Source organism: Vicugna pacos, chromosome 8 (assembly GCF_048564905.1).
Source record: "Vicugna pacos chromosome 8, VicPac4, whole genome shotgun sequence".
Taxonomy (NCBI): domain Eukaryota; kingdom Metazoa; phylum Chordata; class Mammalia; order Artiodactyla; family Camelidae; genus Vicugna; species Vicugna pacos.
In genome coordinates, this window is record NC_132994.1 from 40,285,563 (window position 1) to 40,308,371 (window position 22,809).

Sequence of the window (22,809 nt, forward strand, 5' to 3'; positions counted from 1 at the left end):
ATCTTGGCTCGCACTCTCCAAAGATAAAGGTAGAGGAAATCCCCAACACGGGAAGGAGCGTCACAGGCCAGGCTATTGAAAAGAATGGTCAATGCTCATTAGAAGGTCAGAAGATTAGAGAGAAAATATTCTGCCTTGTTCAGCAGAATAAAAGGTGCAGTTGAGTGGCCACAAATCCTGGACCTTTACTTGGGGGCTGTTCACAGCAGAACCAACCCACTGACCTCCCTGCATCTACCTCCTCATTGTACAGCCCATCATCTGGGCAGCTTCTCAGGCACTGGGCAAATTTAAAAATGAACTAAGTGATCCAAGGTGGAAACGGACAAGTGAGCCTCTTCCACAGTAGTTTTTAGCAAATGTTATAATCAAAGTGTTCTTTGTATCTCGTGAACATCCTGTACACTGCAACTAAATAACACAGAGAGTATTTTTATTAGTGTTACTGTTAGAGCATTTGAGGCATTCAGATTTAAATAAGTAACTGCAAAAACAAAAACAAAAACAAAAAACTGGTTTTAAATCAGAGTATTTCTCTGAAGAAATTTTTTAATAGTTCTCATTCAGGTATTTATTATTTTGTATGGTCGCTAAAAATCACATAGCTTGAATTAACATTATAGAATCATTTATATTTAATTTTAAGGACAATTTGCTAGTGAGTGTAATCTTAAGTATGTTATATATAAAATAGATATGGCAAACAAAAACAATCTTTATATTACCTAATTTCTGTAATAGCACACAAATCACAGAGCAATTTATGTACAACCGAAAGATCACGGAATGCTAAACTTTAGGACACAGAGATCTTCATTGTCCTATTTACAATATGATTGAAGCTACTGTTCCAAGCCTCCAAAATACAAAATATTTTAGAGGAGTCATTAAAGACCATCTTTCATTGTAGTCATCGCTTTCCAAATGACTTCTCATGTCGTAGGTGCTGGTTCCTTCTGTGTGGGTAGAGTTGTTTGGTCATTTCCTCTGTCCCTTTGAGGATAATCTGTAGTTCAGCCATTCCCCTGAGCAGGCTTCTACCCTCCTCCTTCAGGTCGCAGAACAAACCTGCTTTGTCTCTAACCATCTAACTGTTTCTGTTATAGCCCAGACTGAAGGGGGTGGGCAATGGCCTAAGGGCCCTTAGGGTAAGGAGCAGTTTCCCTTCCAGACTTGTGAGTCTTACTAAGCTTTCCAAATGCTCAAAGGTTCACCCCAGAATTCTGCTGAAGGTTACACAGTTGGCGTGGGGATTGTCACACTAAAACCAAATGGCTCTTGGAACCAAGATTAGAATTCAGGCACTTTCCGGTGTTAATTCGGAGCCATAGACCACCACACCACCACATCTGTCACTCTACCAGGTTTTCTTTCAGTGACTACTTAATGGGAGGAGTGTTTGTCTCAACTCTACGCTTCCCAAACAGAGCTATTAATCAGACCCGTCTCCATATCCACTGTGAGTGAGGCAGACGTAGTTCAGGCCCTCGGGCTTGCCAGGAGGGCAGTAAGCCACTTGTTTTTCTTGGCAGATATCTTTGTCTGCACGTGGTTCCTTCTCTTCTTTCCTCAGACCACGAGAGTCAGATTCCTTGGAGTCTACAGGACCCTCAGAATTAGCTTCACCTTGGCTAAATTCTGTAGCAAGTACCATATAGTTTAACCCTTCTTGGTTCTTGGCTTCAGATGTAACTTCATCTGAATTCAAACAAATCACATGACCATCTTCATCTGTGAAAAAAATATAAAAGTTATTCTAGCATCGATTTGATTTCCTTGATTTGTGACATCCTGGCTGTATGAGAATTAGAACCACACCAGCCTTACACGTGGGTTCACAAACATGTGTGACAACCACTCAGGAAACACAAAGGTCAAAAGGACATGTGCCCTGTCCTTGACACTACTGAGGTCTCATAGGGGAGCAGAAATAGTGCTACAGAAGGTGGTGTGTGCTTACATAAGAAAGGAACGTATAAGTGGTGAGAGCACAGAGGTGACTGACTCTGCCCTGACAGGTGAAACGGGTCACAGTCTTTGTGACAGGAACTAAGTGGCCCTAGGATGACCCCACTTGTCTAAGATGCCACATCGACTAAAATACTACCTTTAAAGATGTATTTCTATAGGTCAAGTGATTTAATCATTTATTAGGGCATTATTTACTGGGTGCCTACTACATACCAGGCTGTCATCTCAGTATCAATGATACAGTAATGAATGAAAGAACTCTGTTGCTGTTTGGGGTTGACATTCTAATGGGGGGGAGACAGACAGTATACTAGTGGACAACTAAAAATGTGTCAGGTGACGTAAGTGCCACAAAGGAAAATCCAACAGAACAAAAGGGACAAGAGAAGAACAGTGGTGGTGGGAGAGGGCTGCTATTTCAGATGAGGGGTCAGCAAAGTCCTCTCTGATGAGGCAAAATTCGAGAAGAGACCTGATAAGCCAGGGAATTTGTCACGTGAATATCTTAGGAAGACGATTCAAGGCAGAGAGGTCAGGGAAGAGAGGCAGGAGCACGCTGGGTGTGGACGGGGGAAGGGCGAGGCAGCCAGTGTGGCTGGTCCCCCTCAGTCATCTCCCTGGACGAGTGGCATATGAAATCATTAGTACTAACTGACATATACATTAGAACTAACAGGCTTATGACCTCAAAAGGCAGTTACGGAGGGAACGGACACAGGCAAGTTTTGGTGGCAGGGTTGAAAGAGAGGAAAAATGACATGGAGTATAATAATAATTGTTGATGTTGTTATTAATACTTACAGATACTTGTTACGTACCTGGCACTATTCTAAGCTATTTGCATATATCAACTCATTCTTCTCCTGTTAAGTAGGTACTAGTATGATCTCCATTTAACAGAGGAGGAAATTGAGGCACAGAGAAGTTTAATGATTTGCCCAAGGTCACACACCTAGAATTAATTTAAACCCATAGTGTCTGCTGTACTCTGTGTCCTCACATTTACCTCCCTGAGGGGAAGGTGGAGCTGCTGTGCTGTGTGAGGTGGAGGTGGTAGGCAGGGAATCCTTGAGAAGCACAAATTCCAGACACTCATCAATGTGCAGTGTGGGTGGCAGCAGAAAAGCAGGTGGCCAGAGGGTAACTGACCTTCATTACAATTATGCTCATTTTTTTCCTGTCTTTCTGTACTTAAAAACTGACCTTCTTACTTCGAGAAGTATAAGAATCCTTGTTGAAACCTAATAGCAGAGTTTCCAAAACATTCCACTAAATTCTAGGGAATCAGTAAGATAAATATGCAAATGTATATCGTGGGAATTATTTGTTTTTATCAATGCTTTCCAGTCTCTGGGCATTACTACCTGGATGAAAAATTTACGATCAGAAGTATTACTGTCCTTTCATAAAGCACCACATTTTACAAATCAGAAACATTTCAGTCAATAGATGATGGTCCTTCCCTTTCTCCTCCTCATCCTTCCAGCAGGAGAGCATCCACATGTAAGGGTGAGGCCTGCTGGGCTGCCAAGCACTTAGCCCTGCCTTACACCCAGACTGGGTTTATTTAGAATGTATTTAAGTTGTAATATTGAGAAAATCTAAATATTATCAAAGGACAAAGGGAAGCACCATTGCACCTATTTTTTCCTAATGGAATTGAATGGACCTGCTTGTTTATTAGGTTCCAAACCTGAACTAAAAAGCTTATTTTATTATAAAAGCACATGAACTACTGTCCTTGCTCTGACTTATTAGAATGCCCTCATTTCGCTTCAGGACTGCCCCCCACTGCTGAAGAACGAGAAGGCCGCGCTGCAGGCTCACGGGCTCTTTGGCATCATCTCACGTTCCCCTTCACTTTCAAACTTCACTGTAGCGTATTGCAAACCATGCAAACAGACAGACAGTGTTGTACAATGCCTCTCCCACAGAAATAACTTCATCAGGTGCCAAGGTTGGCCATTGCCTAAGTGCTGAATATCTACGGAAAGAGCCAACTGTTAAGATTATTGTCAATATGTACCGATAGCCACTGAGAAGCTCAAAAGAACTTGCTGTGCATGATACAGAAATGGAAAGCATCAGAAGATGGAAGAAGTAGAATATTTAACTTTAAATGGTCTATTGGCCCAGATCATTGAGGAAATTAAGATGACATGCCTAAAGGGATTAAAGGGATTAGGCTACAGGAGTTTAGAATTTCGACAAAAACGTACATCTACAATATAGGTCCAGCTATTCATGTCATCAGCTACTTAGCTGTCATACCTTTAGCCCATTAAATAACATACTGGGAAACTTTCTACTGAAACATGATTAAATTTTTTGCCTATAGTGAGTTATTGGGAAAAAATGTTTTACATAAGGCAAATAAATTCTCTTTACAATTTCTGGTGCCATGTGTCAAAAAAAAATCATTAGCTAAGTATTTCATTGGTTCATAGTACTCAGGGCAATATTTAGTAACTTGACCTGACAAGCTTTCAGCAATTACTACATCTTCTTATTACATAAAGAATTTATGAGCGATGGGGTGGGTTGTTTTATTTTTGTTTAAAAACTACTGAATAGAAAACCTGCAGGTCCTTAAAGCAAAGATCCTGAGTAAAGACAGCACAGACACGGCAACTCTCAGTTTAAGAGGGAAATATTAAACTAAAGACTTCCAAGTAAGACAGGGTATTTACAGACGAGACATATGCCGGCTGACTGGCTATGTTTAGCACAGCAGAGGAGCATTTAGATTTGTTTCCTGTAGAACTCACTGGGACTGATGAGGTGATGTTTACACAAATGTTTGGATGAAGTCACTGGGATATTTTTACTAGATGCCCAGATATGTTACTAATCTTCCCTCTCTATCCCCTCTCCACCCCATTAGGTCAGTAGGACCATAGCAGTGGCCTGGTATTATTACCCCCTGTAATCCTAAAGCACTTTCTTTCTTTTTTTCACAAAAGTTCTCCCAATGGTTTTCTTATCTTCTTACACATCTCTGACAATAACATGAAGACAGACTTCTCATGGTTTTGCTAAATATGCCCACTAGTCTGCAAAGCAGCAAACTATTGTTAAGCACATTCTCTTTTATTAAAAAGAGAAGTTTGAGTTTAGGCTTGCCTCAAAGAGACTGTTCCATGATTTCTATCCTTTGCAAATATGGACACTCTGCCTTTCGTTCTATTTCCTCTCTCTTCCCTGCTGCTTTTGTTCAGTTACATTGAAATTATCAGAGTTTTTGGTGATTCCTGTATCTCTTTCCATTCCTTATCTTCAGGATTTCCATTCACTGTAAATAACAGAATGAGAATTTCTCTTGTACTAGAATTATATATCTGTTACAGCACAGAATTGCTTATTTCTGTCTAAATTATCAAAGTTTGGTTATATTCCCTGTTGAACTCTTCTTACAACCTTATTCTGCCTAGTTATGTCTGCTTTTTTTTTTTGGAATATTGTTTAGAATTTTAATTCAGTCTGTCAACAACTTGGCACCTAGATAAATTTGGCATAACCAGGAGAGATTAGTGTATCTTTTCTAGCAGGCCAAAAGTAGTAAGTCACTATCCCTAGGTCCACAGCACACCTAAGATATCAAAGTGGGAAGAGACTGGGGGCAGTTTCCTTACCAGAGCTGTGTGTCCATGAGGGCTGAGAGCAAAGTCCCACTTCAGCCCCATATCAGCAGTGTGACCATGGACAAGTTAGTAAACCTCGGTCTTTTCATCTGTAAAATGGTGATATTATGTTCATTTCATAGGACTATTGTGCGGACTCAAGGAGTTAACCCATGTAGCATGAGGGACACTTTAAAAAGTGCTAAAATAAAATTAGCTAATATTGCAATGAAAAGCTGTTCACAAAAAAGGATTTTGTTCTGTATATGTGCTGTGAGCATTGTTTGTTACTTACCTCAGCCTCACAGATAAACTAGGTAGTGCTACATGGTAAAAAAGGTTTTCTCAAGGGTTCATGGAGACTTCCTACGGTAAAGCTAAGCCCTCTAACACCCACCATGTCTGCCTCTGTGATTTTTACAAAAGATCTGTACACATTAGAAGGAATGGCTTCCAGGAGCAAAGAGTTGAATTTTAAAATATAATAGCAGTCAACTGTAAAATCCTTGCATCCCTACGGAACTTTTCATCTCTGCAACACTGGACCGCTCCCAACTCCGCCAGCCCTGCTCCTCCGGGTTTCCATGACAACTTTCCCCTTCCTGTCCTGACTTCTCCTCCCAGTGCCCACCATCTTTCTTTGTCAGTCCCTCAAATACTGGCTATTTTCTGGGTTCAATGCACTGCTCACTTCTCTTCTTATTCTATACACTTTAATTGAATGACTTCATCTACACCACTGACTTCAACTACCTCTATTTACAGGACAGACCTTCCAGCCGAATTCTGGGCCTCTTCGTTTCTCCCACACTCAGCTCAAACCAAACATGTGCAAAGCTGTTCCTCCCCCGTGCACCCCCATCTTTACGAAGAGCACTGCGTTTCATCTAGTTTGTCAAATCACTGGGATTCACCATGGTCTCCTCTCTCTTCTTCACCCAATTAGATGCCAAATCCTACAGCACTTACCCCCGTGGTAAGTCTGGATTCTATATCCTTCTCTCTGTACCTGTCACCATTTGTTATTTCTACTTTCATTAATTTTCATTTCTTACCTGATTAGTGTGACCACTATCCTTCCAATTTCATCACTTGCCATTTTCCACCCTCATGTGTGATCAACTATCAGCAGTTCTGTGAAAACCCTATTCTTTACTATTCCCTGCCTTTATACATTCTGCTGGTTTTATGCTGAGATATTTTTTTCTCACCTCTCTGTAGAACTCAGTTTAGGATTAACCTCTCAATGACTTTTATTGACTCTTCCTCTGACACACGGGTGTAAATTTGTCATCCTTCCTTGGGACTACCACAGAACATGGATTCCCTCTCAATGACAACATAGAATACCTCCCAGCTTCTGGCAGAAGATACAGTTATAAATCGTCTGTTCAACAAATCTTTGAAAAAAAAAATAAGCTCATTTGTAAGAAAAAAATGGTGGAGAACTGACCCAAGACTCTACATCCAATGCATTCCTCTAGATGACCAGTCAGTACATACACAAACACATACAAATGATCTTATCTGTAAATGGCTGTATATGCATGTAAGGTACCTGGAAGTATACAATCAAACTGCAGATGATGGCTAGCACTGGGGAGTGAGGACAGAGAGCAAGTAAGAGATTCTGACTTTTTACTCTGCTTAGATGCTTTTATGCTTTTAAAACAATAAAAATAATTCTTACAGTAAAGATCTTTAAATACAATTATAAAATAATATAGCAAGCTTCTTTACAGAGATTAATTACTAGAAAAGTTAGAAGAAAAATCAGAAAGGATCAGCAGTCACTTTTGATTGATTATAAAATAACATAAAATCCTTTTTTAAACACTTAAGAAGACAATCAATGGTTGTGTTTAATTTTATAAGGGCCACAAAAGTGATCTTCACAAGCAAACCTGAATCAGAGGCTTAGCAGTGAAGTGTTTTCTAGAGATAAGAACAGCGACTCGGTAAGACAGTCATACTTTCAATGCCCAGTGAGCAAAACCACGTTCTCCTTGCCTTTCAGACATCTACGCAGTCAACTCAGCCCAATTACTGCCATTCCTCTATCTCCGGAACAAAAGATTTCTTTTTACATATTGTCAGACCACTCCAGATTGTGGTTCCTCTAAAGTTTCCATACATGAAGTTACAACAAATAAGAACCAGGCAGAGCAGGAGCAGATTCAAATGGCTTCAGCAGAACAGTATTATTCAATAGTAAACTGGTGAGGTCCACCTTTCCTGTGGACAGAGACACAGTCCTATGACAAGGACAACTCTCGAAATCTCCAGTAGAAGCAGAGCTCACTATTACACTTTACATACAAAATTAAAGAAACCGATTCTAGTTTCTCAAGGGAAATAATATATTCCTGCCCCTTCTTTTTTTTTTTTTTAAAGCATCCCAATGGAACACATTAAATTCGGGTGCTTACCACTATGCCTTGTACAAAAGTCAATAAGTATCTGTTGAAATATTTTTTTTAATTTTATCAAAAATTCACTTGGAGAAATACATTAAGGAAATGTTTAGAAAATGAGAAGGACTTTATAGTATCTAGAATAGCTTAAGGTATGTTTTGCCTTAACCTGTGTGATCTTCACACAGGCAAAACTATGTATAGAACCCTCCAAAAGGATGGGAGTACCTTGCAGTTATAACTCCTAAGGGCTCCACCATCAACACTCCTGGAATCAGCTCAGTTCCATGATGAGAACACAGGTAGAGCCAATTTGAAACCATCAACAAGGTTATTCTGATGAGGATTATAAACTGTGCTTTTCAAAGCACACACAGCCCTTTCCAATCTGTCACTTAGCTGTTTTTACTAAAGGAGTCACAAGATCAGCATCACCTCCATTCATGTGATGGATTCAAAGTTACTCAAAACGTGTAGCCAGAAACACAGCAAACAAGACAGGCAGATATTTGTCCTTGGGCTTCTTATTTTTCCCTGCTATTATTAGTCAAGTGTATCACTCAAGGTGAAGGTCTCACTGTAGAGAGATGACTCCAGGACAGCCATCAGCCAGTGTATAATCAATCACTGCAAAGACCACGAGGCTTAATTTCTGAGAGATTCTGAGTCATGGTCCATCTTGACAGGTTTATTTCTAAGCAAGAATGTTTGCATTAAAAAACAAACAAAGGGTCCAGCAAACTTTTAAACATGGGAAGGAGTTCTAGAACACCTGGGAAGGGTCATTTTAAAATTCATTTGTCTGCAGCCAATTGGGCAAATGTATTACAAAATCTGGTTTTGGAAGTGAATTAAGTGACTACTGTGTTTTAATACCAAAATACTGCAGTGAAATCACACTAGACATTAGCAAGGCATGACCGACTACAATAATCATAGCAAAATTATTTAATAGTTAGAAGCAACAGACTAGATTTATACATTGCAACATGGATGGCTCTTTAAAAGATAGTGCTTAATAAAAAAAGAAAGAAAAGAAGCATTACATAACACAATACAATACACATTTTGTAGGAAAATACATAAATAAAAAGATACACTTTAAATACATTAGAATGGCTGCCTAATAAGTGGAGGGAGGAAATAGAACAGGAGAGGAATATAAAGATAAAAGGACTAAACAAACAAACAAAATGAAAGAGAAGCACTGCATAGACCAACGATGATAATTTACCATCAGCTAAGAGTCTATAATTAAGGCAACTTGGCACTTGAGGTCCAAACTGGCATGAGTGGTGGAGGACAGAGAGAACAGACCTCATGAAAATATAGTTTAACATGTTACTTCTCCTCCTTGCTATCCTAGATTATAAATCCAGGGGTCATATCATTATTTTTTTTCTTACATATCCTCCAAATTTCTTTATTTATTCAACCTTAAACTATGGCAGTATCTGTTATCTCATTCTTTTTAAATGGCCATTTTACAATATGAAACAAATTTATTTAATCATTCCCTTACTAACGGGCCTATAAGTGTTTAGATTGTCTAACTTTTTAAGTATAGGTGATTTACAATGTTGTGTTAGCTTCTGGTGTGCAGCATAGTGATTCAGTCACACATATGTATATACATATTCTTCATACTCTTTTCCATTATAGGTTATTACAAGATACTGAATATAGTTCTCTGTGCTATACAGAAGGTCCTTGTTGTTTATATATAGCAGGGTGTATATGTTAATCCCAAACTCCTAATTTATCCCATCCCCCCTCCCCTTTGGTAACCATAGTTTGTTTCCTATGTCTGTGAGTCTATTACTAGTTTGTACGTAAGTTCATTCATAGCTTTTTTTAGATTTCATATATCAGTGATACCATATGGTATTTGTTTTTCTCTCTCTGACTTATTCACTTAGTATGATAATCTCTAGGTCCATCCATGTTGCTGCAAATGGCATTATTTCATTCTTTTTTTATGGCTTAGTAACATTTTATATATATATATATAAAATCTTTATCCATTCATGTGTCTGTGGACATTTAGGTTGCTTCCATATCTTGGCTACTGTAAATAGTGCTGCTTTGAACATTGCGGTGCATGTGTCTTTTCGAATTAAGAGTTTTCTCCAGATATGTGCCCAGGAGTGGGATTGCTGGATCATATGGTAACTCTATTTTTAGTTTTTTTAAGGAACCTCCATACTGTCCTCCATAGCGGCCGCACCAATTTATGTTCCCACGAACCGTGCAGGAGGGTTCCTTTTTCTCCATATCCTCTCCAGCATTTATTATTTGTAGACTTTTTAATGGTGTGAGGTGATACCTCATTGTGGATTTGATTTGTATTTCTCTAATAACTGGCAATATTGAGCATCTTTTAATGTGCCTGTGGCCGTTTGTATGGCTTCTTTGGAGAAATGTCTATTTAGGTCATTACTCTTTTTTTAGTTTAGCGAACAAATCAAAATTCTTTTCAAAGAGGAGTATAATAAGTACTTAATTATGAGGATGGTGCCAGTGTATTTGTCTTCGTAAGATGTCTTCCACGTACCTCCTATTTTAACCTTGTTCCGTTCACACTGGAGAGAAAACACAAAAATTCTGAAGAAGAATCCAACTTACCTTCAAAGCCTTCATTTATGACTCCACTAGATTTTGCTGCTTCTCTGCATTGAGAAATACCATTTAAGGAAAAATTTCTGAATAACTGAAGCTGGTCTTGAATTTTATGGAAAGTAGGTCTTTGGTCAGGTTCTTGAGCCCAGCACTGGGTCATTAAAGTCCACCTGGATGTGTGGGTAAAGACACAAAAGTAAATGGTGATTGGGTATCATTAGGCAATCATTCCTGATAACCCAGGTAAGGTCATTTTAGAAGGAAAAGAAATTGAGTTACTGCCAGTTTTCTGTAATTAATATCACTGAACCAGAGCAAAAGCTTTTGTTTCTTATTTAATAGAGACTGGCAATATTACTACCTTTATTAGAAACGCCTTTCTTTTGAAAAGTTGATATTTATTTTAAGTTAGTAATCCAAATGAATAGATAGATAGACAGTTGGAAAATGTTTACTGAACACATAAGAGAACTAACAGATATAAAAATTATTGAAGAAGCTGAGATTAAATTTTACATTCATACATTGATATCTAAAACAAAATCTAAGATTTACTCCAAGCCACACAGATATTTAGTGGCAGAACCAGAGGTAGAAATCAGATTCAGTTCTAATGCTTTTTACTCATTACACTGTCAGGTTAATTAAGAGATTCAGTTACCCTAGACATAAGTAGATGGTTGATTAAACAGTATCTTTTCCTAAGAAATGTCTGTGCAGCACTCAACTAGTGTTCATTCGTTCCTTTAGCTAAGATTTCTTGGACATTGTATACAAGTGGTGTATCAACAGCTTGAGATGTGGCGGTGTGGCTCCTGTCCTCATATGATAGATACGGTAAATCTAAGAAGGTGTTAAAGTTTATCCACTCCAACTCATAGGAGCAGAGCTCTTTTGTATTTCTGTACCTAATTCTCAGAGCCCCAGCTAGCAAAAGAAAATTAACTTCATTTAGTACAATGCCATTTATAAGCTAGTCTGTTCCAATATTTTAAACCACTCTTTTTAGGTAATCCTCAGTCTTTTCTGAAAAATAACTCAGTCTCTCTTATTTTTAGGCTATTCCTACTCCCTCTGTCTTCTTCTCCAAGATGGTGTCAGGATATATGTAGGGGGAAACTTTTATGGAACTTAGAGTGGCACAGTGAAGTAGCCTTTGGACCTCACTGTGCCCTCCAGACCTTCTCTAGTCTCAGAGTGGAATAATGAGGAATTCCATAGGGACTGACTGGTCTGGTCCATCCTATAGGCATCGGCTTCTCTCTGCGGTCCATGATATCCTTACCTGTTCTATTGGCTCTTCCCCACTGAACTGGTCCTTCCTTTTCTCTCTCTAGCTGCAGGTTTCTCTGAGACTACATCATGTCCTATATCTACTGACAAGGCCCAGGGAATCCATTCCTGTTTCTGTTACATGCCCCCAGGATGCTCCTTGGTCAAGACTGGTCTGGTCCATCCTATAGGCATCGGCTTCTCTCTGCGGTCCATGATATCCTTACCTGTTCTATTGGCTCTTCCCCACTGAACTGGTCCTTCCTTTTCTCTCTCTAGCTGCAGGTTTCTCTGAGACTACATCATGTCCTATATCTACTGACAAGGCCCAGGGAATCCATTCCTGTTTCTGTTACATGCCCCCAGGATGCTCCTTGGTCAAATCTCCAGCTTTCAACAAAATGTTCACACTACGTGGAAAACAAAGGAGGCTTGGAAATGCAAGCTCCATGTTCTCTGTCTGGACATGCCATTCTACCCTGTCCATGATGCTAGGTCTCCATGTCAATGTGAGGGATCCCCTGCTCAGTGATCTCCTTGCCATCCTCCCAAACTGGAAGGAATGGGCACTTGCCCCCTGCCCTTGGTGTCACCACACCTAATCTAACTGAAGAATACAGACGTTTCAGGGCCTAAATATCCAACATCTTTACGCTCTCACCTCTATCTGTCAAGGTCTCTTCTTCCTACACTTCTTCGGGGCTTAACAGGAGTGAGGTTTCTACTCAATCCCTCTTTTTTTATTAGATTACCCTTATACAGAATTGTAGGTTTAGTCACTCAAACCTGGCATTTGGCATACTAACAAGTAGCTAAAAGATTCACAATAACGCTCTTCCACCTCGGAGCTCGGCTTTCAAGTCTATTGACTACAAAAAAAGGTCAAGTACCTGCCATCTTCTTTTACTTTCCGAAACTAGCCATCAGGCAGATTGGGGCAGAGAGAGAAAAACTGATGAAGAAACAAAGTGGGAAGTATTCTTAAATTTTAGGACTACCATATCAACAGATAAATACACAATTACAAATTATAAGTTCTTTAAAAAAAAGTACTAAAGAAACTAAATGTGAGCTCTAATTAGAGACAGAACATTTTTGGTAAGTGGCTCATAGAAGGACCCTCTGCAGAGATGACATTTAAGCCAAAGAACTTTGTGGAAAAATAAGATGCTACTCATGGGAACTGGGGTTGGGGTGGGGATTGGAGTCAGGGGACACTCTAGAAGAGAGAAAAGCATGTGTAAATTCCTAAATTTGGAAAGAGCTTGCCACATTTTAGAATCTGAAAGAAATTGTAGAGCAGTCATGGAGGGGGACAGTATATGAGATGAGGTCAGAAGAGGAAGGCGAGATCACGCAGGTCTCAAAGACCAGGCTCCGAGCCGGATGCTGTGGTACCACAATGGGAAGCTTTTGAAGGTTTTTAAACAGACATGACCTTTGCATTTTTAAAGGATGACTCCAGCTGATATACGTGGAGAATGGACTGCAGAGGGGCAAGTAGGAAGCAAGGAAGTTATTTAAGAAGACTAGATAAGAGGTAATGGTTTGGACTAAGGCAATGACAATGGAGCTAGAGTAAAAAAAATTCAATCACTAGGTGACAATGACCCAGAAATCATCATAGGTATTGTATTTAAAGTCTCCATTCCGTAATAATCCATCATGCAAACTCCACTTCCATCTCTTTCATTTCTTGACAAGCACTGCAGGTCAGAGTTAATGCCAGAGTATCATGGAGACCCCTAATATTGATCTGTTTTTTGGTATTGATCTGATTCTTTTCATATATATTACAAGGAGCTTACATTCTGGATATAGAGTGCCAAATTTAGTTCTATTGTTTAAAAGTTAGAATCATACTCTTTTACATATTTATTTATAATCTATGGCTTTTAGAAACAGTTGATACAAAGAACTCAGTGAAGGACAATTTGACTTTGAAATAACACCATGTAACTTATATTCAATCACAGAATTTAAACCAATAGATAAAGTCGAATCTTGATGACTAACCTAAGGGTGTCCTAAGAGGTGAGAGGAAAAAGGAAAGCGTCACTTGCCACAGGAAGCCTCTCCCTTCTGAAAATAAAGTTGTGACTTAGAGATATTGCCAAAGAATAGATAGGCTCTCTTAAGACTTGTCACATTTCAGTTATGAAGTTTTTAGTTATTTGATTTATTTATAACCCATCTCATTCCACAAAGTATTCACAGTACTTAAAGGAGATGATTTAGAAGGAGAGAAAGAAAGAAAAAGTGAGAAAGAAGGAGAAAGCAGAGGAGAGACGAAGGGAGGAGAGAGAAGCCATCCTTAGAGTTGTCCTTTGGCCATTGTGCACCTCACCCACTCACACTCCCCTCCCAAAATTCAGCCTCTCATTTAATCTATGCAAGTGATTTAAGCAGATATTCTTAATTTTTCCTCAGTGGAGGCTTTAATTTACATTGACTCCAATCATCATTCTTAACTCTTTGATGGCAAAAACATATGACCTGATGGTATGAAAACCTTTCTCTCCTGCAATCCAGGGACAAATGAGCACTGAATTGTCCTGGATTAAGAAAAGAGGTGCTCTATAAAGCAATAGTCACAATGTGTGGTCTTAAACAGCATTAAACTGGCAATAAAATAAAATGACTAGGCTTTTAAAATGTTATCAATCCTAAAAAATGCATTTCTTACATCTTTCAGGTAAATTAATAACAATGACTACACCTTTGGCAAGAGGTCTTTTCTTACAAATATGCACTTGTCACAATTCAGTATCATTCATTTAACACTTCTGCTAAGGTATAGTTACAAATACGCAAGCATGTCACTCTAAATAAACTGATAGGTCCTTCACTTTTGTTAAAATTTACCCGGGCTGGTTGTTCAACCTCAAAATAGATACTTACTCATTGTACTTGAACTATATCATTTAACTAAGTATTCCTGTTCAAATTCTTTCATTCACCATGCCAACCCTTTAATCCTCTTTGCTTCAGTTTTTTTCAAAATAGCACAAGATTCATTACCCATTTTCATTATTAGTCTCTATGAGTAATATCCTTGCATTCACAAGGCAATTGAAATTCAACAGATGAAAACTCCATGGCATCTTTTAGTATTAAGGGGACGAGTTTCTATAGATATTTAAGCAAAGCACATAAAATGGAGATTTGAAGATCACCCTTATTTATTATACCCAATCCTGGAAAGACCCAATTAGCATTGAGGTATACACATTCTTCAGGGATGAGAACAAGGTGGTGAGCCTCCATGTTCTCCCATTGTGGCCTCCTAGATTGGAGAGACTCTCCAGTTTCAGCTGCCCCCGTGATACCTGTGTCAGAGAACCCCAAAGAGCTCTCACTTGATGTCGATTGCCCTTTGATCCCGTTTCTTCTTGAGAGTGATGTGATTGTTGTGCAAACTAAAAGCTGAAGAGAATGCTGAGGGCCTGGCTTTCCACGGTACATCCCAGGCTATGGAAAGAAGGGCAGGAATGCTCTGAACTCTCACATTCCGTGAATAGCTGAGCACTGCGTAGCTATCTATGGGCTCACCTGAGTCAGAGTACAACCAGGTGCTGAGTATTTAAGCAGTGAATAGAAGGTGTAGCCTGGCTCAGCACAGCCTTTCAACCCTCTAAGCTGGAACTGTGATCTCAGAGAACAGCTTCAAATAAAAATCAGTTCCCTCTGTCCTCTAAGGAGAGTAGTTAATCTTTATCGTGACAACTTAAGGCCATGGCCAGATTGGATGGCATCACCGGGAGCTCTGTTTCCTCAGGACAGCTTGTCTTCCTGGTTGGGGAAAGATCATTAACCCTTTGCAGGGACTGGAGCATGCAGCCCTTGGAGGGCTTGCCGCATGGTTTACTTTTACTTTCATATGAACCTCAAAACCAGCGATGGAAATTCTGGCTTCAAGGAAACTATATTTTTAAAATATTAGAGCAATAGTGTATCCAACTGAATAATTATTCAAGATAAAATTATACAGAATATTATCTTTTCCCACTTATATTAGGAATATATTTCTAGCATGTTTCTAGCACTCCTTCCTCCTGCTTCTGGTTGAATTGTTGGATACCTTTGGACAGAGCAAAGTTCAACATAACTGCATTTTTTCCCCACAATAGGGCAATTAATTATCCACCTTTCTCGTCCCCACACAAAACAAATGTACATGTCAATCAAAATGCATAATTCAGTGATTGATTCCTAAAGTGCTCTTCCCCCAAAACTGCATGATTATGATGAGCTCCTAGAGGGGAAGATATGCCAGACACAATTCTAACAGCACAAGGAAGATTTTGTAGAATTGAAATTTGGGGGGAAATTTCTGAGTGTTCAACAAATGTGTAAGAGACACAAAACAGTGATGACTTTGCTAACCCTTCAATAAAAGTGTACTCAATACTTAGGTATTCTGGGGGTTTCCCTCAAGCCCAACTAAAGGTTTTCAAATTTTGTATAAATTTCTTACCCCCAAATTAGAGAATATTCTCCCATATGCCCCAGACGGATCATGAAACATACTTTAAGGCACCACCACCACCAAATTTTGTTGAGGGATATGTATAACTGATCTTTCTGTAAATAGTCCAGAGGCTATAAAAGCTAAATCAGAAACAGTGATTCAAATCTTCGCCTAGCTGGAAGATTTAAACAATACAACAACATTCACCAGTAGAACGTCCAACCAAAGTGCCCAGTTCTTAATCATCCTTTGGCTCCAGTCTGAATAATCCTCTAAATAACACAGCACAGTCAAGGCCGTACGACCATGGTGTGTATCTGCATACTGCTAATTCCTTTTGCACTTGTCTGTACCACACAGTTTAGCACTTTATCACATGTTGGCTTGTTATCCAACTGCTGCATGTGTGGGTCTTTCTTTCAAAATACATTCTGAGATGCTGCAGTACCACGGCCCTGGTTTAAACTCCTCTGTCTTCCATATAATGCTTAGCATTGTGTAGTGCCCAGAACAGAGGACTTTATCCTTGTTGTCTATGTCTTCTTTTAGAAACTTTCTGCATAAAACACCTCTTAGAAAAAGAGTCAAGACTTGATATTTCTGCTAAGGTTGTTCACAAGAAGGTAGATGAGCACTCAGCAAAATAACTTGGCTTGTTTTTCCTTTACAAGTAGATCAAAATCACCTACTGTTCTGAGGATCACAAATCTATTAGAATTCAATAGTTGCCAGGATCAATTTGATAGAACCACTAATACTTAGTCACTTTATGTTAAGTTCATAAATAGATAACAACCTATATAGGTAAGTAGTACTAGACCCCAATATCAGCTTTATCAAGAGCAATCTAATTTTTAAACAATATATTTTTATTTAACAGAAACTTTTAATATGCAGGTTAAGGTGTTAGTCAAATCGGATCTTCCAAAATAAAATGAGTATGTGTACACACACACACACACACAAAGAACTTTTATTTATTTATTAGAATTCACTTAACCTAGAGTATAAACATATTCTGCTGTTCTAAATTTTGCTTCTAAAGTGAAATATCATGCCTATAAATACCATCGTGTATTTAGTAAATTAAGTGCCACAATCAATTTACATTTTATGTAGGATATACAAATATAGAGATTCCAGTTTTTATTTTAAAATACCACACCAGTGAGGCATAAGAGTGCATGTGCATGTGTTTTTGTTTTTGGGTGCTTATGGTAATATAATTAACTTACAGATCATCAGGACAATTTCTCGGTGGCTCCAGTCTCCCTCCGGTTTGCACATAGTTTAAAACATCAAGGTTGGAATGAGCTGGATAAGGCTGATGACCAAGAGTTAAAATTTCCCAAATCAGAATTCCAAAAGACCTAGAGATATTAAAGAGTTTGCTTTAATTATACTTATTACAAACATCATGTTTATGGTGGTTTTTGCAACATAATTATTCCTGGGGCTATCAGAGTCTACTTTGTGATTGGCATTACTGGCCCCATAAAAGGCAAATGGGAGACTTAAAAGCAAGTTGACCCCACAAAAAAGTAGAACAAGCAACTACCTACTAGTGACACTTCAAAGGTGATAGGAAGGTTTAGTGGGGGCACAAACACACACACACACACACACACACACACCACTCAGCTCCTTCTCCCTGGCTGAACCTACCTATGGAGTGGAGCTCTCATAGACTCATTATGCAGACACACTATGGGTGAGCAAAAAAGCATGTCACCATTTTTTTCTGAGTTTGAGTGCCAGTAAATGTGGAGAGGGAAGGCATGAATTAAAAACTGGTAACACTGAGGACCAAATTTATCTCATCCCCAGTTTGGCAGAGATCCAGTCTAGCTTAAAAGTTATTGGACAAATCTTTACATTTTGAACAGCTCTAGTCAGAAGTTTGGGGTCAACAAGCAAAAATGAGGGGTTCTATTCAAATAATGAAGAGCTGTCCAAACCTCCCCCATGTCCTTTGAGATATATGATTTAAAGTCTACTTGTAAATTAATAACCAAACATCCCCAAATTGTAAGCATTTGGACCCATACTTGGACATTAATTCATAGGTACCAATTCCTATTGCTTACAGCCTCTACACCTTTGGAGAGTAGTAAGGTATCTGAAGAAAATGCACTTACTTCACATGCATAGTCAGATCAAATATCAAAACTAACTGGAGGGAGGGGTGTAAACTGCTGAGACCCAGGAACAGTCCCTCCTGACCACCAGCTTTCACTTCAGCTTGAGGCAAATCATTTAACCTCTCTGGTCTCGTGTTTCCTCACATGGAAAACAAGATTAGATGACCTTTTACTATCCCCGGTGGCTCTGACACTGGATGGCTCTGCCCACACTTCTCTGTGTCCTCCCGTTGAGCTCACCATACATCAGACTGAGTAGTGAAGAGTCCATCCATCAAACTTTCTGGAGCCATCCACCGCACAGGCAGCAGGCCTTCTCCTCTCTTTCTGTAGTAGTCGTTTTTATAGACGTCCCTGGCAAGTCCAAAGTCCCCAATCTTCACCATCCGGGATGGGCTTGCGTACTCTTTCACGGAGACAAGGCAATTTCGAGCTGCCAGATCCCTGTGGCAGAAGCTGGGTTTAATACTACTGGTAATAATAACAATCACAAAGTTCCAGAGAGCAGGGAAGTAACACTAGTAGGTCTGTAGAGAAGAGAGATTTTAATGGAAATTATTGCTATTTTGAATGAATGAAAATGTTTTACTATCATTTCCGTTTTACCCAAACTATAGGTTATTATGGTGCCAATACCCATAAGAACCTTGTAGCCAGAATATCGCTGTACCTATGAATGAAGTGCATCTCCTCCAAGTAGACACAGCCTTTTGAAATATCTACACACAGGTCTACAAGGTCAACCAAGGTGAGTAAAGGGCCATGAAACTGTAAGAAATAAAAGAAAAATTACAGGTACTTTTCCAGTTTGCACAAAATATATATATATATGGCTACATATGTATACATGTACACACATATATGTGATGTTTAAAGAAATTTTTAGTTATGGTCCCAAGAATTCAAAGAGGAAAAGAACAATTTATATTGTTCCTCCAAAATATACATAAACAAGACTCTCTAGTAAGCAGAGGCAATGTAGACTCTTTATGGGAAAGATCTCAGAGTGTCAGGTCAGACAGACCAAGACTTAAAACCTAGTTCTGCTACTTATGAGCTGTGTGAACTTGCTGGCATTGCTTAATTCACTAAGCAACTTTCTCAGATGTAAAATGGGAGTAATATTATTGACTGTGTAGGATTCGAGATAAGATATGTAATCTGCTGGTACATAATGGGCACTTAATAAATGGTAACTGCTCGGATAGGTAGTAATAATGATAGTTTAATTGGTGCTGGCTAGTTTAATTATTGGCCCAATATCACACTACCATGTCAGTCATGACAATGGCCTTATTTTCCATATGAGCCCCATAGAAACTGCTCACACTACTCTATTTCAAGGTCACAGATTACTCTTCTCATCCAAGAGAGCCAGCACAAATACACAGTTGGGCCTGCACTGGCTGCAGTGATTTCTACATGAAAAAAGCCAGTTGAAGTTTTTATTAGTACCATATGGAAAAAATTCAAAGTTCCTTCCTGGAGGCTATATTCATATACTGTCTGTCCCTTACCATCTCCCTGCAATTACCCTGTTTCAAGCCTTTGTCATCCCTATCTGACACTTCCCAAACGTCCCATGTCTCCAGCCTCCTGTGCTTTAATTAGCTCACTTTGTTGTGACCCACTGCCTGCAGAGTCTATTACAGGATTCCTGAGCACAGCCTCCCTGGCAGCCCCAGGCTGCACCAGCCTCTCTTGGCGTCCATTTATTTTCCATAGTTTCTCTTCTCACAATCTGTGCCTTGGTCATCCTGGCCCATTTGCTGTTCCTTATACTTGCTCTGCATTTCTCAACCTCTCTCCCTTATCCCTGCTCTCATCCCTGGAATGCCCTCCTTATTCTTGATTTCCATCCAGATCCTTCACTGAGCATCTCAAAGAATTCACAACCTTGAAATCCCTCGATTCCTCAGAGATGGGTGCTCTTAAATGCTGTTCCCTCTGCCTCCCCTGACAAGCTCATGTCTCCAAATCAGGAAGAATCTGATGTGCTGGGACTCAACACTGCCATGGTCCCTCTCACCCACACCTACATCTGGTAACTAGGCTCCATCTTAATCCCAAGAATCAGCCCCCTGCAGCCCTGCTCAGGTCTGCAAGATGCCCACCTCACGACCTGTGTCTGAGTCCCAGCTGTTTCAGGGTTCCTCTGTGAGTGGAACTCTGCTTTGCTCTTGGCAAAACCTACTCTTGAAGACATTCTTCACCAAGAATCATGCTCCTGAACTTCAATCTGGTGGCCTGTGCCCTGTTCCCTGCTGACAGATTTTCAGAAGGCTGCTGCCTGCCTGAATCTCTAACGATAACTTGCTTCTGATCGTCGCTGTGACAACCTGCTGGGACACCTCATCACCCCATGTTGTGCCTCCACAGCTCCAGGTGCTGCCCGGGGCTACTGCCTGTCAACTCTTGTCAAACCCTTTGGACATGCTGAACCTCCATCTCTACCTATTCCCCAGTCAAAGCCTTGCACGACTCACATAGGGTAGTTTCAGAGACTGAGCTCCTGCCTTGGTCGTGTCTCAAACAGAAGACCTCCTCCTGAAGCCTCCCCATGTCTCTCCAGCTGGAAATCATCTCTCTCTCCTCTGAGCTTCAGCCGTATACTCCCTCCATCCTCATGGGCCTTCCCACTCTCTACCTTAAAGAGTTATTTATGTGAGACTTACCTCTCTACCACGTGGCAAGATCCCTCATGGCAAGAGCCACATCCTCCACTGTCGTAAAACATCTAGCCAAAATGTGATGAACTGAATTGTATCTGGCTATGTGTTTGCATTATTTTGTTAGACTGATCTTTTTAAAATTTTTTCTTACTTAATACAACCTTAGAATGTCAAAGCTAAAAGGAGCCAGAGAAAGTTTTTGATTCACTATTCCATTTTATGGAGGCAGGAAATGAGGTCCTGAAAATGAAGGACTAAACTAAGCTTTATAAACTCAGTTGCAGTCAATTCTTATGCATTCAGCCCAGCAAAGCAGTCTCAGAGTGGGAATGTGGAGAAGGACGCTTGTGGCAGTTCTGGAAAGGTGCCTCTGAGCACTCTCCGTGGAGAGCTGGCTGCTCCAAATGAACTTAGCAGGACGAGGGCTCGGGGCCTGTGGTGCTCCGCTGCAGGCCCCACACCTTTGCTCTGGCACTCAGCACCTAACGGCGCCCTACCCTGCATGGCTGGGGTGAGGGAGATGAAGCCGGCAAGAGAGGCAGCAGCAGAATGGACGTGCCCTTGAGAACCAATCATAACCCCTGGGACACCGGCTGAACAGGGCTCATTTGCGAAAAGCAGCTCCTTGTGTTCTTCAATTCCATCTTCATTGTCCTTTCTCCTCTGCCCATCTCCCCCCCAAAACCTAAAATAATATCTGCAGAGAAACTTTCTTGCTAAAGGTGGGGAATTGAATTTATACATTTTTCGTTCCACTCTCTCCCCAAACCTTACCAAAATAACATAGAGGAAATCTTAAAATCTCACGAGCATAATCAGATCAGGAGAGTAGGTCAAGCACAATGAAACATTTTAGAAGAAGGAAAGCAGTCATAGGTGTGGTCATTGAGCAGAGTCAAGAGAGATGCAAGCTGGCTGCCGGCAGAGGCAGAAGCCAAGAAGTGAGTGATGTTTTTCTCCATAGAACCCTGTAAACACTCTGGAATCGGAGGAAGCAAGTATCTCTGAACTCAGAGTGAGGGGCAGGACTGAAAGCAAGATGAATATTTAAAAGTTTATTTCAAGGATTAACTGGACCCCCTCATCACAGCAGGAGGCTTTCCTTTGCAAAATACACACACACACACACACACACACACACACACACAGAACCAGACCACCTCCAAGTTCCAGGATACTAGCCATACTAAGGCACTGTGCTGAAAATGGAGAAGGGAATTAAATGAGCATCCTCCTTCTGAGCCTTGAGACCTCCAGCCCCCTCCCCCCTCTCAACTCCCTGAACTGAGGCTCAGGCATTTATTGCCCAGACAGGAGACCAGCGGATTCCTCTCCGGGAAGCTGGCATATGCCAAGGAAGACATCCAGATGCTGTCATTAGGGGACCCCAACAGAACAGCAGGGTCCCACCTGACAACCAAAAGGAAGCTGCCGCAGACACAGAGGCTCCAATCAGCTTCTTAGGTCTCATTATTAAATATGAAGACCAGCCACAAATTACCAAGCTTTTGAGAGAAGCTTCTCACATTACAAACGGATCCCAGAACAAAGAGGCAAAAAGGAAGTCAAGACAATGCAGGAAGCAAATTAACACTTTAAAAAAAACTATAATTAGTATCCTAGGAAAGA

At 40.1% G+C, this 22,809-nt stretch overlaps 1 protein-coding gene across 1 annotated transcript in view; it reads right to left on the reverse strand.

Annotated features, from left to right (window-relative positions):
* Positions 1 to 412: 412 nt before the first annotated feature.
* Positions 413 to 22,809, reverse strand: part of ROS1 (ROS proto-oncogene 1, receptor tyrosine kinase) — a 95,677-nt gene continuing 73,280 nt past the window's right edge. Inside the window, exons 39-43 of the mRNA XM_072965934.1 lie at positions 19,179 to 19,276; positions 18,749 to 18,952; positions 17,603 to 17,737; positions 10,631 to 10,794; positions 413 to 1,731 (exon numbers count right to left, since the gene is read on the reverse strand). Of these exons, the coding sequence (XP_072822035.1) occupies positions 1,433 to 1,731; positions 10,631 to 10,794; positions 17,603 to 17,737; positions 18,749 to 18,952; positions 19,179 to 19,276 (900 nt within the window). The 3' untranslated portion in view covers positions 413 to 1,432. The remainder of the gene's footprint in view (positions 1,732 to 10,630; positions 10,795 to 17,602; positions 17,738 to 18,748; positions 18,953 to 19,178; positions 19,277 to 22,809) is intronic.